Genomic DNA, 22,415 nt, shown 5'->3' on the forward strand with positions numbered 1-22,415 from the left:
GGCATACCCACTGTGCAGCCTCCCAGAACCGCCCACCTCCTTCCGGAGGGCCAGGAGACAGACTCCTTGGGCACGTCCAGTCGTACCTTCAGGCTGAGTGGCCAGGAGTCCTCCCGTGGCCCAGCCCACCTCTCTCTTCCAGGAATTCAAGTCAGCGTTTTTGTTGGTCCAGATCTGAAGCCACTTCTTCCACGCAGCTGCCCCTGATCTCTCAACTTCATAGCATTTTGGCTCTTTAAAAAAAAGAAAAAGAAAGAAAAGAAAAAACCAGACGTGTGACTTTCTTAGAGGTGTTAGAATTATCCTCCTAGTATGTTACTATTCTGACTTAATTCCGAGAGCAGGACTTTGTCATATGGAGCTGGTACCTACTATGTCACAGCACTGCATGTGGCTCGACAGACCAGGGCTTTTAATCGTTTTTGACATCTACTCTCTGAAGAATACATTTTATATCACAACCCAGTGTACAGTGTATGAAAACTCAACATGGCCAGGCGCAGTGGCTCACGCCTGTAATCCCAGCACTTTGGGAGGCCGAGGCAGGTGGATCATTTGCAGTCAGGAGGTTGAGACTAGCCCTGACCAACATGTTGAAACTTTGTCTCTACTAAAAATACAAAAAAATTAGCTGGGCATGGTGGTGCATACCTATAGTCCTAGCTACTCGGGAGGCTGAGGCAAGAGAATCGCTTGAACCTGGGAGGTGGAGGTTGTAGTGAGCTGAGATCACGCCACTGCACTCCAGCTTGGACCACAGAGGGAGACTCCAGTCTCAAAACACAAACAAACATCTCAACAGTGTTTCTCTTACTACACGCAATGATAATACATATTTTGTAGTTTTTTGTTTTTGTTCTTTTTGAGACGGTGTCTTGCTCCGTGACCCAGGCCAGAGTGCAATCACATGATCTCAGCTCACTGCAACCTCCGCCTGCCTCCAGGGTTCAAACGATTCTCATGCCTCAGCCTCCTGAGTAGCTGGGATTACAGGCACGCACCACGACAGCTAGCTGATTTTTGTATTTTCGGTAGAGACGGGGTTTCACCAGGTTGGCCTGGCTGGATCTCAAACTCCTGGCCTCAAGTGATCCGCCCACCTCAGCCTCTCAAAGTGCTGGGATTACGGGCATGAGCCACCACACCAGGCCATCTTTTTTTTTTTTTAAATGCTGGTTGCAATCTACTACTTTGATTTCTTAACCCACTAGTTGTCCTCATCTGCGGTTGGTAAAAACATTGCTGTAGGGGGTTAAAGCATGAACCATATTAACAGGTCCCCCCCGTCTTTTATTTTGAGCACCTATTATATGCTGGGCACAGTGCTGAACACTGTCTCATTTTATCATGACCATGTTTTGCGTATCAGCCCACTGAGTCTCAGAGAGGGACATCACTTAAGCCCAGCTCACACAGCAAGTAAGAGCAAATTAAGATTCCAGCCTGGGTCAGCCTGGTTTACTTTCACGTCCTTGGGGCCTTGGAGCAGTTCTCTTGTGTATCTGCCGCAGAGCCTTGCTCAACGCTCTTCCCAGAGGAAGTGATCGAATGAAGGAATCAAATATCAAATTGCTATAGAAATTCTTTTTTTTTTTGAGACAGAGTCTCACTCTGTCACCCAAGCTGGAGTGCAATGGCACGATCTTAGCTCACGGCAACCTCTGCTTCCTGGGTTCAAGCAATTCTCTTGCCTCAGCTTCCCAAATAACTGGGATTACAGGCACCCACCACCACGCCTGGCTAATCTTTTGTATTTTAGTAGAGACTAGGTTTCACATGTTGGCCAGGCTGGTCTCGAACCCTTGGCCTTAGGTGATCCACCCGCCTCGGCCTCCCAAAGTGCTGGGATTACAGGCATAAGCCACTGCACCTGGCCTATAGAAAGAAATTCTAAAACTGTCTCTTTAATATTAACCTAAGCCAGTGCAAAGAGTTCCCAAATGTGGCTGATGACTTGTTTTTTTTTTTTTCTTTCTAAATGTTTAAGGAATTTTTAAATTGAGGTATTGCAGATTGTAAAGTGTTCTTAAGTATACAGTTCAATGGCTCTTTACGTGATACTCCCATGTGGCCACCCCCAGATCAAGGTGGACACCACTTTCAGTGCCCCAGAAAGCTCCTGCATGCCCCTTCCCAGCCAGCACCCCCGCTGCGGGGTGACCCGTCTCCTGACTTCCCTCCCCTTGCCTTAGTCTTACCTGTTCTTCAGGTCACATGCGTGGAATCATATGATCTGATCAGTGTGTGCTGGACTTCTTTCATCCCATGTCCCATCTGTAGGATCCGTTCTTGTGGTCGGATCAGTGCTTCATTCTTTTTTATTGTTACAGTACCTGATTGGGGTACTTTTGAGCTTATTTTTTATTTCATAGAATATTTTGGACATGTAGAATCACATAAAGAATAATATACACCTACCTCCCATCCTAAGAAGCAAACTTAAGCTCCTATATTCCTCTTCTGCCTGCACTTTCCATTTTGACCCATCTCCATCCCATCCCAGGAGAAATACTCTTCTAAATGTGGTATTCATCCTTCCCATGCAGGTTGGGAAATTTGTACTACCTATGTACCATTTCTTAACAGATCCTTTATTTGAGTGAGTATACAGTTGCTTTTTCTTATTTTGTATTGCCGAATCCAATTAAATTTTAATGTAAACGTTCCAAGTGTTTCTGGGATTCAGAACCTCAGCTCCATGCTCTAGAGGTCAAGAGAGTTGGAGCAAAGTCCAGAAGGAAAGGCCAGCTGGGGAGGCAGGAGGAGAGCAGGGTGGGGAAGAGAAGCGGAGAGAAGTGGGAGTGGGAGGGAAATGCTCACAGCCCTCAGACAGCAGCCATGACCTGGTGGGGGCCCCTGCCGCTGCCCTAGATTTTCTCTCATCTTGGACCTATGGGAAAGGCACCGTGCCCCTCTTTGGGGCCTAATTTCCTGTGTCCACTGGTGCCACCTCTTTGCAGAGGCAGCCTTCAGAGGGATTTGTAGGGGAGAAGGAGCTTCTCCTTTGGGAAGAAAATGCTTGTGGTCCTCCATGTACCCTACACCCTGCAGCTGTGTCACAGGGGAAGCACTCCCCCATGGGGCCAGGCACTGTGCTAAGCCTTTCCCTGTACTAACATGCGAGCCCCCTCTGAGCACGCCAGTGAAGTGAGCACTGTTTGACAGCCTGAGAAATGGAAGCACAGGGCAGTGAAGGGAATTCCCCGAGGCCACAGCTAGCAAGTGGCAGAGCTGGGACTTGAACCCAGAAAGGGCAACTCCAGGCTCACCGCACTGTACTCTCCAGCCTATTGTCTAGTAGAGGCAAGGGAAGCCCAGGGGCCTTCCCCGACGCTTATCTCATTCTGTAACTCTGCATTCTCAGTGGAGGTTTTCTTGACTCTAGCTCCAGGCAGGCAGAGACTGCCTTTGTTTAGCTCCCATTTTTATCATTAGCAGAGCAGGTGCTAGTGATAGTTGCTGAACGGGTGCTGGATGAATGCATGAACAAATGCATGAATGTGGAAATGAAAGGGGATGCAGATGGAGATGATGCAGATGGAGATGATGCAGATGGAGAGCAGTGGCCATGCAGAATCTTTGCAGACCTTGGCTTCAGGCTGTGGGGGATCTGCAAGCCAAGGGTTTGAATTACAGCTCCAGTGCTTGCCAGCAGTGCCACCTTGGGTGACCTTTATCGTGCTACCTGGAAAGTGGGGTTGCTGGCAGCCCTTCCCTCCTGGCATCAGTGACACTGCATGGTCAGGGTGTGATCCCTTTGGGTACAGGCGGGGGTGGTGGACCTCCCAGGTGGGCAGGTCCAGTTTGGATGAAAGGCCAAGGACGATTCACAGGAGAGCACAGGAGTCCTTGCTTAGCCCCAGCAATTCCACAGAACCTGCTATGAACTGCTGGCTGCTGCCTGTAACTTTTCCCTGTCCCTATTTCCACTCTTTGGAGGCCGCAAGAACAACTGCTGGCTGGCCTTGGCCACTGCCTCAGTGTTCCAGCCTCTGCCGTCATTTGACACCAAGAAGACAGCCAGGCAGGCCTTGGCTCACTGCAGAGATGTTACTCCACCCCCGAGTGCTAGCCACCCCCCAGTCCTCTGGGTCCTGGCTGGGCTAGGCAGGAGGGCACTTGCCTCTCCCTTCTCTCTCTACCGTAGCATGAACCAGCAGAGGGGCTCTCAACCCTGGTGCTGGGCAGTAGGTCTGGATTTCCCTGTCTGTCTGCAAGTATACCCACAATTTCCCTTCCCTGCTCTCTGGGCTCAGCAGGGCTATTCACAGGAAGCACGGAGGACCTCTCCCTCACAGGGAGCAACTGACCTTTTTTGAGCACCTAGTGAACGCCAAGGCTTCTTTCTACATTCCAATTCGTGATCTCATTCATTTCTCAAAATCTCCCTAGGAGGGAGACGTAATGCCCCTCCCCATTTTACAGATGAGTAAACTGAGACTCCCAGAGGTTCAGCCAGTTGCCTAGCAGAGTCAGGATTTGAGCCGAAAGCTAGGTTGTCTGTACTCCCCTCCATGCTGCTCTGCAGAAAAGAGAAGCCCTGAGAAAGCTCAGGAATGTAGTGACAGTCGCAGTGCTAGCGACGATGGTAAGCACAGCTCACATCCACCATGTGCTTGCTACGGGCTGGGAGCTGCCATTCATGCCTTACATGCATTTCTGCGTTTAATCCTTACTTCTGTGAGGTAAGCAGTATTTTAACCCCATTTTACAGATGAAAAACACTGGCGGTTCAGAGAAAAATCTATCTAAAGTCATGCAGCTAATGCATGAGACAGTAGAGCCCCTGGCTCTGAAAATCCATGGGGATTGAAATGCCAAGCACACTGGTTCATCCAGACAATGGGATATTGTTCAGGATTGAAAGGTAATGAGCTAGAAAACTGTGAAAAGACATGAAGGAACCTTAAATGCCTCTTACTAAATGAAAGAAGCCAATCTGAAGAGGTTCTATACTGTATGATTTTAACTCTGTGACATTCTGGAAAAGGCAAAACTATGGAGACAGTAAAAGATCAGTGGTTGCCAGGGGCTGGAGGGAGGGAGGGATGAATAGGCGGAGCACAGAGGATGTTTAGGGCAGTGACACTGTGTGTGATACTGCAGTGATTGATACGTGCCATTATACATTTGTCTAAACCCAAGGAATGTGCAGCACCAAGAGTGACCCCTGATGTAAAGTATGGACTTTGAGAGACAATGATGAGTCAGTGTTCATTCATCAGTCATAACAAATGTCCCCTCGGGTACAGGATGTTGATAGTGAGGGAGGCTGTGCATGTGTGGGGACAGGCAGGATAGGGGAAATCGCTATCTTCTGCTCAATTTTGCTGTAAACTTAAAACTGCTCCAAAAAAAAAAACTTATGTTTTAAAAGAGGGACAAAAGTAAAACAGGTTCACGATGCACTTGGTGCTTGAGCCACCACAACCCCAGCAGTGATGTGCAGTGGGGTGTGGCTCTGCCTTGTGTGGGGGCTTTCCTGGCTGGCTTAGCTGTGGGCTCATCTTTTCCAGGCCTGCTGTCAGGTGTAGTTTGAAATCCAGTTCAGGAGTGCACCCTGCATGGGGAGCTAGAGGGAGGCAATGGTTGCTGTTGGGTGACTAGCAGAGGCTGAGGGGATGGCAGGCATGCCAGGGCCCTGACAGGGTGTAGACAGATCTTCCGCCCTGGGGAGGAGGAAGGAGGAGGTGAGGGGGGTGACAACTGCATTCTTTGGTCCCCATTCCCCAGGACAGTGTGTGCTCAGGGGAGGCTGGCCTCACCCCTGCCAGGGAATTGCAAAATTCAGCCTCAGTTGAATGAGTGTCCCTTGGAAAAGTACATTTTGCTCAGGAGCCAAGTAAAACTGAGGACTCTGCAGCCAGCACACTGAAGTCGCTGGCCATGACTCACACCGAGTGGGATGGGGAGGGCCGAGTTGGGAGGCAAGCCACGGCTCTCTGGTGGGTCCAGGCTCCCTCTGGCGCCAGACCCCTCGGCTGGGCTCAGGTCCCTCAGCTGGGATATTTTGTGTGCCAGAGGCAGCAGCCTCAGATGGCTTTGTCAGGGTTCAGACTCCCCTTGCTGTTTAGAAAAGATGTTGTCTCTAAGAAGTCATGGAGAAAATGAATCACTGTAAAAATCAGATTTTCTTATCCACTTGCATTATTGGTTTAGAGATGGCTTCTCTCCAAGATAAGTTTTTGGTAGACTGCAGATCAAAATATTTAGGGGCATCTGGGGGTGTCGTGAGAAGAGCCCCAGGTGGGACACTCGTTCTTCCTTGTGACATTAGGCAATTTGGTACAGCTTTCTGGATCAGTTTTTGCCTTTAAGATGCATCTGGACTCATCAAACCCAGAAAGTATGGAGCAAATGTTCCTATTCCCATGTCCTTGGCAGACATTGCTAATCTATCTCCGGGCTCCAAAAGAGTCAGGTCTCAGCCTTAGCAGCCTGGCAACCACTAGACTTGATCCCTGAGATGAAACCTCTTGACCACACAGGAATTCCATTATCTTGAAGCTCCCTTCTGGCTCTATAACTTTTATGTTTCTCTCTCTTCTTGTTATATTTTTCATTCTACTGACTGTTCTGACACAAAAATACTTCATGTTCAAGATTTAAGGCCAAGTTCACAAACTGATAATACTCAGGCCACATCTGACCCACAGAAGTGTTTGCTTTGCTTTGCGTATTATTTTATTTTTAAAATACTTGGCATCATTTTTTAATTGGTGATTTCACCTCATTCTCCAGATTTCTGGTTTCGCTTATCTGGCTGCCCTGGGACCCCTTGGTTCCAGCCATGTGCCAAGCTGGGAGGCTTTCTGTGGACTCCACAGTTTGCCACGGGCCACACCCAGCCCACTTCTCTACTTTCCAGTTCCTGCCTATTCTCCGTAGACATTTTTCCACTCCAGAGAAGTATACTTCTGTCCCACGTGTGAGGCCTGGCCGTCTCTCATTTGCTGATGGGAGCTGCTGGGTGACCAGTGCTTGGGTCTGTTAATTGACTTGGGATGCTGACGTTTCCTGGAGTCTCTTTCAGAGGTAAAGGTGTTTCCTCTCTATGAATAATAACTGCCTGATGAATTAGTTTTACATTTTTATTTTCTCATGTGGGCTTTCCTTAAAGCAGGGGCTCAGTTATGCCATGAACTGTTGAAGAAAGCACAGATTGAAGCAGATGTGGGAAATTTAGCAGGGGGAGCGGGGAACAGAGCCCTTCCCTCCCTCTCGCAGCCGCTCCCTTCCTCCCCGCCTGCCTGCCTGGATCTCCTCTGTGGAGCCTCGTTGCTGGTGGGTGGTGAGGAAGCCAAGTGCCTCCCTGAGGGTACTCACCTGCACAGCTCAGGTGAGCTCTTGACTCAAGAAAGACCCACAGTCTTCCCTGGCTCAGTGAGCCTTTTGCTGCTTAAAGATGACGCTCCCCACTTAAGCTCACAGTGCCAGCCCCTGGGGAACCCCAAGACGTGTAAGACAACCTCCTGCCCTTGAGGAATTCACAGCTTTGAGGGGAAGACACCAATAGTATTAACGGGGCAGTGTGGGCTGTGCTGTTCATTTGTGAATGCAGTCCACGCATGCTCAGTGACATCAATCACAGCATGTGCCCAGTAATAACAGGGAGACCTCAGGGGCTGCAGAGGGCCCCATGGGGGCACTTCATCCGGCCTGAGGCTGATTGGAGATGGCTTCTCAGAGAAAGGGATGCGTGAGCTGAGTTTTCAATTGCCTGAGGCCTCTGACCTCACTGGCCACTCCAGCCGTATCAGCCTCCCTGCTGTCCCCTGGTGTTCCAGGAACCTGACGCTCCCTGCCTCAAGACCTTTGCACTTGCTGTCCCTTCTGCCTGGAATGCTGTTCCCTGGCTGTCCCTGTGGCTGTTGTCTCATTTAATTCTATCTCCATTTGCATGTTATGATCTCCTTGTCTGATGAGCCCCATCCAAAGGGCCCTGGCATTCCACTATTTCCTTAACCTGTTTTATTTTTCTTCATAACACTTATCAGCACTGATATATATATGAGTTCATTCACTGTTGGTCTCTCCCACTAGGAGATAATCTAGGTGAAGGCAGGGAGATTTGTGTCTGACCTCTGATGTGCTCCCAGCACCTAGATCAGTGCGTGGTCCACAGTAAGCACTCGGTGATGCAAAGTACTGTGAGCTGCTGGAGGAGAGAGGGGGTGATGCAGACAGATGGCACCACGCTGGAATAGCAGTGGTCTTTGGGGAACAAAGAATGTTGGTGGGCAGTGGGGTCTGAAGGAGGGACAGATAACAGCCAAAGACAGATCTGCTAAGACAGGCCCTGACTGTGTCTCTGTTTTCATTTATAACCTGCTTATTATAGAAAAACTGACAACACCGAGATATGCCCAAATGAAAGTGATCACCAACTAGCCTCTCAGCCAGGCTGACAAGGAGAACATTCTGACCCCTTTCCTAAGGCGCTTTTGCCTGGGATTGTGTGGAGAATCTCATCTTTTCATTTGTGAGCCAGATCTTGCTTTCTAAAGCGCACAGCTGCCTGCCCCTTCAGGTTTCTTCGCTGTGCTCCCAGCCCAGTGCAGTAGCCTTGTGTTCAGATGGACGAGGACATGTACCCCTGCTTGGCCGTGAGATAGAGTAACCTTGGGCCTCAGGGGGCCATGAAGCTGTGCGAGAACTTCCACCCTTTCTCCTTCAGCCTCGTCCCCATGTGTCTGCCTGTACTCAAGGCCTCAGTCTGAGTCACTGTCTCTACACAGTCTTTCCTGAACCTCAGTTTTCTTTTCTGTAAAATGGGGATGAAGCTAGTGTTTATACCTTGAATGGTTTTGAGGATCAGATTTGAGGATCAGATGAGACAATATGAGTTACTACTTGGGTTCATGGGAGGTGCTCAGTAAATAATCATTCTCCTTCCCCTCTTAAAATCTTAATCCTGCACTGTGCTTTTACCCCAGGCCTCCCCAGAACTCAGCCTTGACTTATTTCTCAAGGTCACTGAGAGTGTTGTCAAAAGGTGGTCTCAGGCCAGGCTCGGTAGCTCATACCTGTAATCCCAGCACTTTGGGAGGCTGAGGCAGGTGGATCACTTGAGGCCAGGAGTTCGAGACCAGCCTGGCCAACATGATGAAACCCTGCCTCTACTAAAAATTCAAAAATTAGCCGAGCATGGTGGCACATGCCTGTAATCCCAGCTACTCGGGAGGCTGAGGCAAGAGAATCGCTTGAGCCCGGGAGGGGGAGGTTGCAGTGAGCCGTGATCGCACCACTGCACTCCAGCCTTGGCAACAAGAGCAAAACTCTATCTCAGAAAAAAAAAAAAAAGAGAGAGAGAGAAAATGGTGGTCTCATAGCACAAAGCAAAGCTGAATCAATTGGGCAGGTGGAGGCCAAGGGACACTTGGGTTTTCCCAAAAGGGGCACCTTTCACAGGTATCTTGGCATGCCTCCTTCCCCTAAATACTCTCCTCCTAAACTTAAAAACACTGACACCAACAGTTTATTCTTTTTAAATCTCTGTGAAAGGCCGTGCCTGGCGGGGAGCCACAGGCATGAGAATCCAGTCCCCGGAATAGCTCCTGCCGCTCAGCATTTAAATGCCGTCTGTATTTTTATCCGATGATGGGTCACTTTTGAAAAACCCTGCTCATGCTCTGCCCCTCTAAGAATACATTTCCATTTATAGCATCTGCACACAGGATGTTGTTGTATCCCGGTGTAGGGCCAGGAGGCCGTGTCCTGTTTCCAGTGAGTTGGAAACACTTGGGGGGCTATTGCTCCCCTCGGCCCAGCACTCCCTGTGGCCTTGACAAGTGGGAAGCCTGACTGCCGGCCAAGCCCTGGCTGCCTTTCCTCTTCCTGTGCAAGCCTGAGCTCATCTGTCTGTTGCAGGTGGGGGAGGCAAGTGAGGGTGAGGGGCCCCTCTCCAGCCTTGCCCAGCCAGGGCTTCCAGGTGACACAGCACCACATTTCCTCAACTCCGTGGACCCTGCATCCTTCACTCACTCACCCAGTGCCACGGCCTGCTGTCAGTATGGGCCCTGCATGGCACAGGAGGGCAGCGATGAGTACAGAGAGCCAAGGCTCCCAGGGCCCAGTGGGGAGCTTTTGGGAGGCCAGGGAGGATCAGTGTTCAGTCTCCAGGAGGAGACTGGCCGGGGTTCCAGTCCTGACTCTGCTTCTTGCTAGCTGTGTGAGCTTAGGCAAGTGGCTTGGCCTCTCTGAGCCTCAGTTTCTGCATTTGTTGAAGGAACCTCAGGAGTAGTAGGGAAGATTCTGTGAATAGAGTAGGCCAAGTGTCTAAGCAGTGCTTGGCCCAGAGGGTAGGAGTCCAGGAAATGCCAGTCCCCTTTCCCGTCCCTCTGTTGACCTGTGGTAAGTCAGGTGGGTGCAGGCTGAAAGTCTTAGGAAATCTGCTTGAAGTTAGAAATAAACACATGCCTTACACCTTAGGAATTCTAGCATGCATGGGCGTCTCCAGAACTGTGCTTTTCAGCAAAGCAGATTCCTGCCCTGCCTGCCTCACCCCATACCAGTTCAGTTCATTCTACAGTGGGGCCCTGGAATCTGCAATTTTTTTTTTTTTTTTTTTTCCGAGATGGAGTCTCGCTCTGTCCCTCAGGCTGGAGTGCAGTGGCATGATATTGGCTCACTCACTGCAACCTCTGCCTCCTGGGTCCAAGCAATTCTCCTGCCTCAGCCTCCCAAGTAGCTGGAATTACAGGCACATGCCACCACACCTGGCACTTTTTTTGTATTTTTAGTGGAGACAGGGTTTCACCATGTTGGCCAGGCTGGTCTCAAATTCCTGATGTCAGGTGATCCGCCCGCCTCGGCCTCCCAAAGTGCTGGGATTACAGGTGTGAGCCACCTCGCCTGGCTGGAATCTGTAAATGGAACCAGCTTCCCACAGATTCTGAGGCAGTCGTCCTTGGACCACACTTTGAGAAATGTTGCCTTCTTCATCCATTGCACAAGTGTTTCTTTTGAACCTACTCTATGCCAGGCACTCTTCTAGGCCCTGGTGATAGAGACAGATGGGGTTCCAGCTCTCTGGTGACTTATATTCTGATGGAGTCAGGCAGGGAGCAGATACACATAACTCAATGTCAGGGAGTGATTTTAAGTGCTGTGAAGAAAGAAGAGAGCAGAGGCTTCGCGTGGTGGCTCACGCCTGTAATCCCAACATTGGGAGGCTGAGGCAGGCAGATTGTTTGAGCCCAGAAGCTTGAGACCAGCCAGGGCAACATGGCAAAACCCCGTCTCTACAAAAAATACAAAAATTAGCCAGGTGCAGTGGTGTGCGCTTGTCCTAGCTACTTGAAAGACCAAGGTGGGAGGATCACCTGAGCCTAGGGAGGTCGAGGCAGCAGTGAGCCTTGGTCGTGCCACTGCACTCCAGCCTGAGCAACAGAGTGAGACCCTGTCTCAAAAAATAAAAAATATTAAAAAAAAGAGGGCAGAGTAAGCACAGGCTCCCCCGAGGAGATGACATTTGAAAACAGACTTAAGTGAGGGAGCAAGCCGTACAGAGATGCAAGGGCAGAACCTTCCAGGTAGAACGATAATTCATTCAAGTTCTCCAGCTGATGAGTGGCAGCAAGTCAAGGCCTTTCCATACCTCCTCTGCTTTTTCTTTTACATGCTATCTGTAAGGAGTGCTTTTTTAGCTGAAGTAACAGAAAACTGGACTAGAAGAGGTTTAAATAAGAGTTTTTTTGTTTTCATTTTTTTTTTCTCATGTCACAAGAAGACTGGAGGTAGCTTGCTGCTGGTGTTGGCTCAGCATCTCAAGGATACGGGAGTTTTTATCTCTGCTCTCAGCTGCACTTTTCCCTTAGGGTCTCAGAGGAGCTCCCCCAGCTCCAGATGTTATGTCTGCACCCAAGACAGGAAGATGGGGTTGGGGTAGAAGTGTTAGTGCCAGTGATGTGTGACACTTTGATTAATAAAAGCAAAAACACTCTACCCCCAGCAGGCTTCTGCTTATTATCATCAGTCAGAGCAATGTTATATGGCCACCCCAGGCCACAAAGGAGGCTGGGAAAATGAAAGTAAGTGGTTAGGGTTAAAGGGAATCAGAATCCAACAAGGTCTACCTATTGCCTATGGATTTTATTGAGACAGGATCTCATCCTGTTGCCCAGGCTGGAGTGCAGTGGTGCAATCATGGCTCACTAAAGCCTCAAACTCCTGTGCTCAAGTGACCCTCCCATCTCAGCCTCCCGAGTAACAGATTACAGTCGTGAGCTACCACACCTGACTAATTTTTAAATATTTTGTGGAGATGGGATCTCGCTATGTTGCCCAGGGAACTCCTGAGCTCAAGCGATTCTCCTGTCTTGGGATAACAGGCATGAGCCACCACGCCTGGTCACATCCTTTATTTATTGAAGAAAGTAGGTCATTTATTCTGTAGAATGCCCACATTATGGATTGGGCTTATTGAATCATGTAACCTGTTCCTGGTATTTTTTGTAAACTGGTGGTTAGATCTGGAACCTTGATTAGACTCAGGGTCAGTTCCCTTGGCAAGAAGCGTTCCTGGGTGCTGCTGTGTGCTTTGTATTATGTCACATTGAGAGGTACAGAATAACTGGCTTTTGTCTCTTGGAGATGCTCAGATGGATCACTGCGTTCAGGCAGGGGCAGCCTGGTCTATCTGTTAGGAAGTTTCCTGTCATTGCTGGTTATTGTCTAGATCCAGGACTTCATCAGGGGACGCACAAAGAGGATTTTTCTAATTCTCTTAGTCTTTCTGCATACATTCTTTGAAGTTATTGTATAAAACAGAACTTTGCCCTCATCAACTATTTGGCTATCTAGAAATACATTTTATACCAAGAAAAAAAGTCAGAGTAAGTGCGTTCTCTTTATTTACCAATTTTCAGAATAATGAGTTGGTGGTGTAGGATCTTAAAGGTGTCCAACAAAGCTCGTTACTTGTTTTTAGGAAGTATCCTTATGAACTCATGGATCACTTAATGTATGGGATGTATTTTAATTATGGCTGTTAAAATGTTTTATTCAGACAGCTTTATTGAGGTATAATTGACTTACAATAAATGTCACGTCTGAAGTGTACAATGTGAAAAATATGACATATGTATACATCCATGAAACCATTATCACAGCCAGGATAGTGGATATCTACACCACACCCCAAAGCTTGCTCCTCCCTGTCCTTTCCGCTCTCCCTGGGCAGCTGATGATCTGCTGTCACTCTAGATTAGTTGGCATTTTCTAGCATTTTCTATAGACAGAACCATACCATATGTACCCTAGTTTGCCTGCCATTCAGCATCATTATTTTGAGAATCATCCATGTCATTGCATGTATCAATGCTGCACTGCTTTTTGTTGCTGAGTAATATTCTATTTTATGAATATGCCACACCTTGTTCATCCATTTGTCTGTTGATGGACGTTTGGGTTGTTTCTATCTTGTGGCTCTTATAAATCAAGCTTCCATGACTTTTCATATACAGTCTTTGTATGGGCAGATGCTTTCATTTCTCTTGAGCAAAAGCCTAGAGCGGAATGGCTTGATCATATGGTGAATGTATATTTAAGTTGTTTTTTTTTTTTTTTTTTTTTTTTTTTTTTGAGACGGAGTCTCGCTTCTGTCGCCCAGGCTGGAGTGCAGTGGCCGGATTCAGCTCACTGGCAAGCTCCGCCTCCCGGTTTACACCATTCTCCTGCCTCAGCCTCCCGAGTGCTGGGACTACGGCACCCGCCACCTCGCCCGGCTAGTTTTTTGTATTTTTTAGTAGAGGACGGGTTTTCCCACCGTGTTAGCCAGGGTGGTCTCGATCTCCTGGACCTCGTTGATCCGACCGTCTCGCTCCAAAGTGCTGGGATTACGGCATTGAGCCACCGCGGGCCGGCCTGTATGTTTAAGTTTTAAGGAATGCTTGGGGCCGGGTGATAGTGGCCTCACGCCTGTTAATCCAGCATTTGGGAGACGAGGCAGGTGGACTCACTAGTTCAGGATTCGAGCTAGCCTGGCCACATGTCAAAACCCCATTCTCTACTAAAAATATAAAATTAGCCGGGCATGGTGGCGCATACCTGTAATCCAGTACTTGGGGCTGTTGAGGCAGGAGAATTGCTTGGACCCGGAGGCAGAGGTTGCCATGAACCAAAATCATGCCTTGCACTCCAGTCTGGACGACAAGAGTGAAACTCTGTCTCAAAAAAAAAAAAAAAAAAAAAAAAAATAATGGAAGTAATTTATCATTTTTCTTTTATTAATTAACTTTTTTGGTGTTCTCATCTAAAAAGAAAATCTGCTACCTAAGCTTTACAAAAGATTTTTCCCTTATGATTTCCTCTAGAAGGTTTATGTAGTCTGACATCGAACCATTTGTTTTCTTTTTCACAGTTGGCTTTGGCTATTCTAGTCCTTTATTTCCATATGGTCTTAGAACCAGCTTGTCAATTTCTACAAATACCCTCTGGGTTTGATTGGAATTGAGTTGATTATGGATAAATTGGGAAGAAATGCCATCTTACAATGTTGAATCTTCTGACCCACTAATGTCTTATTTTCACATTTACTTTTGCTTTCATGTCTTTAATTTCCGCTCGCAGTTATTTCAGTATATGGGTCTTGTACTTTTTTCTCAAATTTATATATTAAATATATATATATATTTTTTTTTTAGACAAAGTTTTGCTCTTGTTGCCCAAGCTGGAGTACAATGGCATGATCTTGGCTCACCACAACCTCCACCTCCTGGGTTCAAGTGATTCTCCTGCCTCAGCCTCCCGAGTACCTGGGATTACAGACATGCGCCACAATGTCCAGCTAATTTTGTATTTTTAGTATAGACAGGGTTTCTCCATGTTGGTCAGGCTCGTCTCGAACTCCTGACCTCGTGATCCGCCCGCCCGAGCCTCCCAAAGTGCTGGGATTATAGGTGTGAGCCACCGCACCCAGCCATATTTAATATTTTTATACATCTCCTAAGAAGAATAGAAGTAACCATTCGTATAAACTTTTGGTTTCCCCTTCTGTTGCTTCTTTTTGAAGATATAAGCAAGACCGTACATTCATTTTTATCACTACACCCCACCCCCCTGTCACAGGGACACACACATAAAATGTAACAGAATGCAGTATTCTGCCCTAGCCTTTTCCTCTTACTGTATCCTGGAGATTCCCCATGACAGTGTCATTCTCCCATACAGCTGTATCACCCTCTGCCTTATGGGTGATCTGTAGTGTCCCCTTTGGCTGGATGTTTGGATGGTCTCCAGTCATTTGCTGTTACAGCTGGTGCTGTGGCGAATAGCCTTGTGCAGACGTCATTTTATAGTTTCACCTGGAGTTCACTGAGTGCTGTTAATGGGCCAGGCCCTGCGTGACCCACAGGAGATTCAAGGACACATCTGACCCAGCCCAGCAAGGGTGGAAGATCCTGCAGCCACCCTGGGGCTGGGCCAGGTATAGTCCCCAGAGCCTGTGGAGATCGGGGAGCCGCCTTGGGATGGGGAGTGTGGTTTGTCTGGCTTTCTGGAAGCCAAGCTGTCAGATTTACTCCTCTTCCTCTCTGTCCAGACTTGGTCTTTGTGGGAAGGAGAGGAGGGGAAAGGCCAAGACTTTGTGGTCAGAGAGGGTTATCACAGATGGGAGAGGTCACATGTGGAGATGACTGGGGTAGAAGTGGAGGCTGCTGGGGCTGGAAGGCCATGCCGTGGGCACCAAGGTCTGGGGAGAGAGCTGCAGGGAGAAAACCTTATATGTGTTGGTGACATCAGCATTATGTGCTCTGTAGACCAGGAGTCGTCACCTAGATCTCTCATAAATCCAGGCCTTCACTCCTTCACCTGCCAGCCTGTCTCCCTCTTCTAGGCAGGCATGTGGCCCAGGGGTGAGAAGAAGTGTTCTACTGGCAGACTGTGCCAGTTCAAGTCTTGGCCCTGCATCTTGGGCAAGTCAAACAGAAAGAATGCTACTGTCTGCCACACAGGGTTATGAAAGTGATCTGAGATACTGAACACAAAGTGTAAGCCTGAGGCCTTGTGCGCAGTAAGCCCTCGCGATGGGGGTAGCAGCAGTCATAGCTGTGATTGTTATTATTATTATTTATTATTATTGTTATTATTATTCCTCCCTCAAAGCTTCTCCATCTGGGCTAGAGACAGAGCTGGACCTTTTCTCCTTTGGACAGAGGGAGAGAGTGGTGTGAACTCATCTTAGTAGTATGAATGTCAAGGTCAGGATTTGAGGGGGGCGATGAGAATGATTCTAGGGCACCCTCCCCCCTTCCTCCACTTGGCTCTAGTGTGTTCATTTGCCTTCGTGCCCCCCAACACACATATATGCATGCACACACATCTGCAGGCACACACGTATCCTAGTAGAGCCCCCGGGCCAGTGGTTCTCAGTAAGGTGGAGGGAATGAGTAGGTGGACAAACGAGTGAGTTTTTCGCCTCCCTGGCACTCGGCACCGAGGACTCCGACAGGCTGGTGTCCAGGGCTGACGAGCCAGAGTTTCAACTAAAAGCCTTGATGGCTATTTTTGGGACAAATGACCCACCACTTCCAATGACTTGCTCCTAAATGGCATCTAATTTCATTAAGCCTTGGAAACAGTGACATCACAAGTGCCTGCCCGTTAGCCGCCCACATATGGCGAACCACAGAGTGATCCGAGATTCGTCTGCAAGAACAGGGGAGAACTAAGGTCCCAAGCAGCAAAAGTTAAAATAGCAAAGCTGAGGCATTCTGCTATGAAAAGAAATTACAGATGAAATCCATTAGTCAGACATTTCCAGTGGCAGTTTCCTTGCTTGGGAGCAGGGGAAGACGTGTTTATTTGGGGTTGGGCTCTGCAGCCATTCCTCACTCTGTAGGCTAGATATGGCCCGGAAAGTGGATTTCTGTTAAGGAAATCCTATGTTCTCATTGACTTTTAGCACTGACCTTCCCATACATTCTCATGGAACTTGCTGCATCCTAAGGCGCGATTAAGCTAGAGACATGGATTTGGCACCTTTTTGATTAACATAGTGACACTTGTACTTACCACACCATTATAGTAAGTCACAAAGTAAATTCAGATGGACTTCATCTTTTCCTTGTGGGTTCCTTTGTGTTGTTTTTTTTCCAAGTGAGCGCTGCCTTCTCAGGCACAGAGCAAAAAGGGAGAGGGAAGCACTGCCTAACTCCAGATTGCTGGTCTCCATGGAGGCCATTAAGGCCGTGGCCGTGACATCACCCATCCGGGACAGGAGCAGCTGGAGGCCCCTCAGAGAGAGCATGGGATCAATGGGAAAACGCGTTTCCATATGGGAGGTTTTATTCCGCACACAACAGAGCTTCCCAACCTCAACCCTCTTGACACTTGGGGCTGGTCATTCTTTGTTGTGGGGGGACCTTCTTGTGTGCCATGGAATGTTTAGCAGCACCCCTGGCCTCTACCCATGAGATGCCAGTAGCACCCCCATACCCAGCGATGGTCCAAAAGACAAATGTTCCCTGAGAGGCAAAACCTCTCCTGACATAAGCACTATCAAGGATTGGTTGGAAAGCTTTTTATTGGCTTGTTTTTATTTATTTACTTTATTATTTATTTATTTATATATCTGAGGCAGAGTCTTGCTCTATCTCCCGGGCTGGAGTATTGGAGTGCCGCGATTTTGGCTCACTGCAACCTCCCCCTCCCAGATTCAAGCAATTTTCCTGCCTCAGCCTCCCCAGTAGCTGGGATTACAGGCACCTGCCACCATGCCCGACTAATTTTTGTATTTTTAGTAGAGACAGGGTTTTGGCATGTTGGCCAGGATGGTCTCGATCTCCTGATCTCAGGTAATCTGCCCGCCCTGGGGCTTGTTTTTATTTTTAAAAATTATTATTTTATTTACTTATTCTTGAGACAGGGTCTTACTCTCACCCAGGCTGGAGTGCAGAGGCATGATCTCAGCTCACTGCAGCCTCGACCTCCCTGGGCTCAAGCAATCCTCCCACCTCAGCCTCCCAAGTAGCTGGGACTACAGGCGACCACCACCACACCAAAATAATTTTTGTATTTTTTTGTAGAGACAGGGTTTCACCATGTTGCCAGGCTGATCTCAAACTCCTGACCTCAAGTGATCCACCCACTTCAGCCTCTCAGAGTGGGATGACAGTGTGAGCACCACACCTGGCTTTGTTTTTGTTTTTGATACTCTTGAGTTTAATTGTACGTTCAACTGAGCAAGGCACACCTCTTCTTGAGGCTTTGGTTTTCTCTTCTGTAAAGTGAACGGGTTGGACACAGTGATCTCAGAGTTCCTGCGAGAGCTGACCGTGAGGACCATTGAGGGCAGGGGGCCCTGTGGAGTCTCTGGGTCCTGTCCCAGCAGGGGATAATCCACGTGCCCAGCTAACCCCAGTTCCCACTCCCATTCCCTTGACCCCTGGCATCCAGGTTAGTTTTTCTTAAGTCCAGTTGGTTCCTCCCTTGCTTTAAGTTTGACCCATTTTCCTTTTTAAAAAGCAAAATGTGGCTCGATGCGGTGACTCACATCTGTAATCCCAGCGCTTTGGGAGGCCGAGACAGGCAGATCACCTGAGGTTGGGAGTTGGAGACCAGCCTGACCAACATGGAGAAACCTTCATCTCTACTAAAAATACAAAATTAGCCAGGCGTGGTGGCACGTGCCTGTAATCCCAGCTACTCGGGAGGCTGAGGCAGAAGAATCGCTTGAACCCGGGAGGCGGAAGTTGCAGTGAGCTAAGATCACGCCATTGCATTCCAGCCTGGGCAATAAGAGCGAAACTCCATCTCAAAAAAAGAAAAAAAAAAAAAAAAGCAAAACTGTCTTAAGTATCCACAAAAGTAGAGAAAACAGTACAGGGACCACTGTGTACTCATCGCCCAGCTTCACCACCGCCCATCTTATCTTAGTCTCATGTTTAAGGCCAACCAGTGGGCCTTACGCTTGTACAGATCCATTCGTGGACTCAGTTCCCCAAGGGCCTAGGCTGGGCAGAGAGGAGGGCAGGAGAGGAAAGATCCGGGACCTGCCCTTAAGAACTCACACTCCAGTGGCCAGGGAGGGCTGGGAGGGAGTGTTTCTTCAATAATAAATATTTATTATCGTCCATCCTTTAGCTTTCTGTGTTTGAGGCTAAGCAGTCCCATTCTTTTTCTTCCAAATATTTTCCACCCAAATGGGCCTGATTTGTCCCCACACTGACCAGGACCATAAATTAGATCCAGACTCAGATCTCTGCCATGGCACTTCATAGGTGTGTGAGCCTAGCCAAGTCTCCGACCTCTCTGAGCCTCATCTGTAAAATGGAACAGTAATCCCTCATTTGCAAGTCAGTCAAGACAATTAGATGTGAACATGCTGGTCAAAGGCCCCTGTGACCGTAGTACATAGTAGGTTTGCTGTAAGCATCCCTTTCCCTCCTCCATTCTCTTCACCCTTCCCTCCACATTCTCTTGATGGAGAGCTGGCCACAACTGGTCACATCACCGCAGCGAGGGACTGACTAATATCAGTCAGGGAGGACGGCTCACTTCCTGGTCTGTCACATGCCTGGGGTTCTCACCAGCCTCCTGATAACCCATTTTCTTAGTGACATTCATGCTGACTCACTTGGCTTGTGGTCAGTTCTGAAACCAGGGTCTTTTTGAGCTCTCCCTTTACCCCACCACTGCTGCTCAGCGTGGCTCTGTGGTGTGGGAATGGAGTCAGCATCATAGGACGTAGTGTTGAGGTGGCCAGTCCCAAGGAGCCAGGAGCTTTGCTAGATTGGCAGCTTCATGGGGTGGTGTCTACCTTGATCACTTCCATTTCCCCACTCTCTAGAACACTGCCTGATATACCAGGTGCTTAGCACATGGCTGGTGAATGAATTAATGAATTTCGAACTGGTCCCTGTCTTCCAGGTGACTCACATCTGCTCTGGGGCAGCATCTTTGGAAAAGCAGATGAACAAAACCTTGAGACCTTCATCTAATTTACCGAAAAGTGGGCTCTAAACTGGTGACTCCCAGAGTACAGGCAGTGGAAGGACCATGCCCTGTGTACTCAGACCTGGGTTTGAATCCTAGCTCTGTCACTCACTGGCTTGGTGACTGTGAGCTTCCGTTTTCTCCCTGGAAAAATGAGATATAAGTATTTTCCAGGGTTTTTGTGAGAAATAAATGCAAATATGTTTGTCAATGTGCCCAGCATAGAATGGAGTGATTATGGTTAAGCATCATTTACTCTTTCCTTTGATTGCCTTCTGTAGTTTTGGTCCAAATCTCACCTCCCTCTTAGAGCTTCATCATCACCCAGCCTGCCTCCCTACCCCTGTCCCCATGCCCAGCAGAGACTTACTCTGCCTGATACCTAGGAGTCAGCAATCATTTGTTAAACCAGCACCTCAAATTCAGATGCCTACAAGGACCACCCAGGTGTGAAGACAACAGGCTAAGTGGGATGGTGATGATGAGGATGATGACGGTTACTCTTAGAGATGGTGGTCTCACTCTGTTGCTTAGGCTGGAGTACAGTGGAATGGTCATAGCTCACTGTAGCCTCAATCTCCTGGTCTCAAGTGATCCCCCCACCTCAGCCTCCCGAGTAACCGGGATTAAAGGCATGCTCTAAGTGTGAATAAGTGGCACCTCTGTCTTTGATGTTTTTCTAAATTTCCATTTGAAATACTTTTTTAGCTTTTTGTTCTGAAATAATTTCAGACTTTTCCCCAAACTGCAAAATAGTACAGAGTTCCTGTATGCCCTTTACCCAAGCATCCCCAAATGTTAACATCTTACATAATCACAATGCCATGATCAAGAGCAGGAAAATCCGTTAGACAGTGTCACCGGCCAGTCTGCAGTTCGTACTCAACTTTCTTCAGGTGTCTCACTGATCGCCTTTTTCTGATCCAGGATCTCATCAGATTTAGTTGTCATGTCTCTTTAGTCTCCTTCCATCTGTGACAGTTCCCTCGGCTTTTCTTGTGCTTTCTGACCTGAATGCTCTTGGCAAATGCCAGCCAGTTTTTGTTTTGTTTTGTTTTGTTTTGTTTTGCAGACTGCCCCTCACTTTGGATTTGGTTGATGTTTTCTCATTATTAGATTGAAGCTGTACCTTTTAGGCAGGATTCCCCAGAAGTGGTGCTGTGTCCTCCTCAGTGTGGCATATCAGGAGGCACGGGGTGCTGATGTGTTTCTATGCTTCCGGTGTCCACTGTGTTCACCTGGTTCAGATGATGCCTGGGCCAGGCACAGTGGCTCATGCCTGTAATCCCAATACTTTGGGAGGCCAAGGCGGGCAGATCGCTTGGGCCCTGTAGTTGAAGACCAGCTTGGGCAACATTGCAAAACCCCATCTCTACAAAAAAATCAAAAAATTAGCCAGGCATGGTGGCGCATCCCTGTAGTCCCAGCTACTCGGGAGGCTGAGGTGGGAGGATCGCCTGAGCCTTGGGAGATTGAGGCTGCAGTGTGTCATCACATCACTGCACTCCAGCCTGGGCGACAATGAGACTCTGTCCCTCCAGCCCCCACCAAAAAGATGATGTCTGCTGAATTTCTCTACTGCACAGTCACTCTTTCCATTTTGTAATTATCAGCATTTTCTGGGGAAGTGCTTTGAAGGTATGTCAATATCCTCTTCTTTATCAAACTTTTGATTTGTTCATTTCTTTATTTCTATCTATGTAGATTCCTGCCTTTCTGTTTTATCCAATGGCTTATAATCTGTGATGATTGTTATTTATTTTGATGCTCACATTGTCTATTCTTTGGCCAGTGGGAACCCCCTCGAGCTTTTTTTTTTTTTTTTTTTTTTTAAAGACAGGGCCTCACCCTGTAGCCCAGGCTGGAGTGCAGTGCTCACCATAGCATTGAACTCCTAGATTCAAGTGGTCCTCCCACCTCAGCCTCTTGACAAGCTAGGACTAGAGGCGCCACCACCACGCCCAACTTTTGTTGTTGTAGTCTTTGTTGTTGTTGTTGTTGTTTGTAGAGATGAGGTCTTGTTATGTTGCCCAGGCTTTTCTTGAACTCCTGCCCTCAAGCGATCCCCCTGCCTGGACCTCCCAAACTGCTGGAATTACAAGCATGAGCCATTGACTGTGTCTGGCCTCTTCTTGTCCTTTTGACATGTCCTTTTCATTCTTTGAACACTTTCTTGGTTTCTGACATAAGAAGATGCTCCAGGCCCATCTTGTATTTTTCCTGCCCAGCCTAGAATCAGCCATTCCAAGGAGCTCTGACTCCTTAAGTAGAGAATAGTGATTAGAAGCCAAGATTTGGGTGCTCATTACACTCACTGCTATTGGGCTGTTGCTGTTGCTGGATCTTCTCTATGGAAAGAGTGAGGAAATGTATGTATATATGATATGTATATATGCATGTGCATACTTCAGTATTTGGGTATCTTGAAAATGATTAACTCATACTGATATTTTCTTTTTTTTTTTTTTTTTTTTTTTTTT

General features: G+C 48.0%; 1 protein-coding gene across 3 annotated transcripts in view; it reads left to right on the forward strand.

Moving 5' to 3' along the window:
- Window positions 1-22,415, forward strand: part of ERGIC1 (endoplasmic reticulum-golgi intermediate compartment 1) — a 120,854-nt gene that overhangs the window by 30,351 nt on the left and 68,088 nt on the right. Inside the window, exon 1 of one of the 3 annotated variants that reach the window (XM_017859276.1) lies at window positions 4,788-4,867. The exons of the other annotated variants lie outside the window; for them this stretch is intronic. Within the exon in view, the coding sequence (XP_017714765.1) occupies window positions 4,803-4,867 (65 nt within the window). The 5' untranslated portion in view covers window positions 4,788-4,802. Of the gene's footprint in view, window positions 1-4,787; window positions 4,868-22,415 lie in introns of those variants that run through there. 3 annotated transcript variants of the gene reach the window in all.

Source organism: Rhinopithecus bieti, unplaced genomic scaffold (genome assembly GCF_001698545.2).
Source record: "Rhinopithecus bieti isolate Rb0 unplaced genomic scaffold, ASM169854v2 scaffold_49762, whole genome shotgun sequence".
In the NCBI taxonomy this organism is placed as follows: domain Eukaryota; kingdom Metazoa; phylum Chordata; class Mammalia; order Primates; family Cercopithecidae; genus Rhinopithecus; species Rhinopithecus bieti.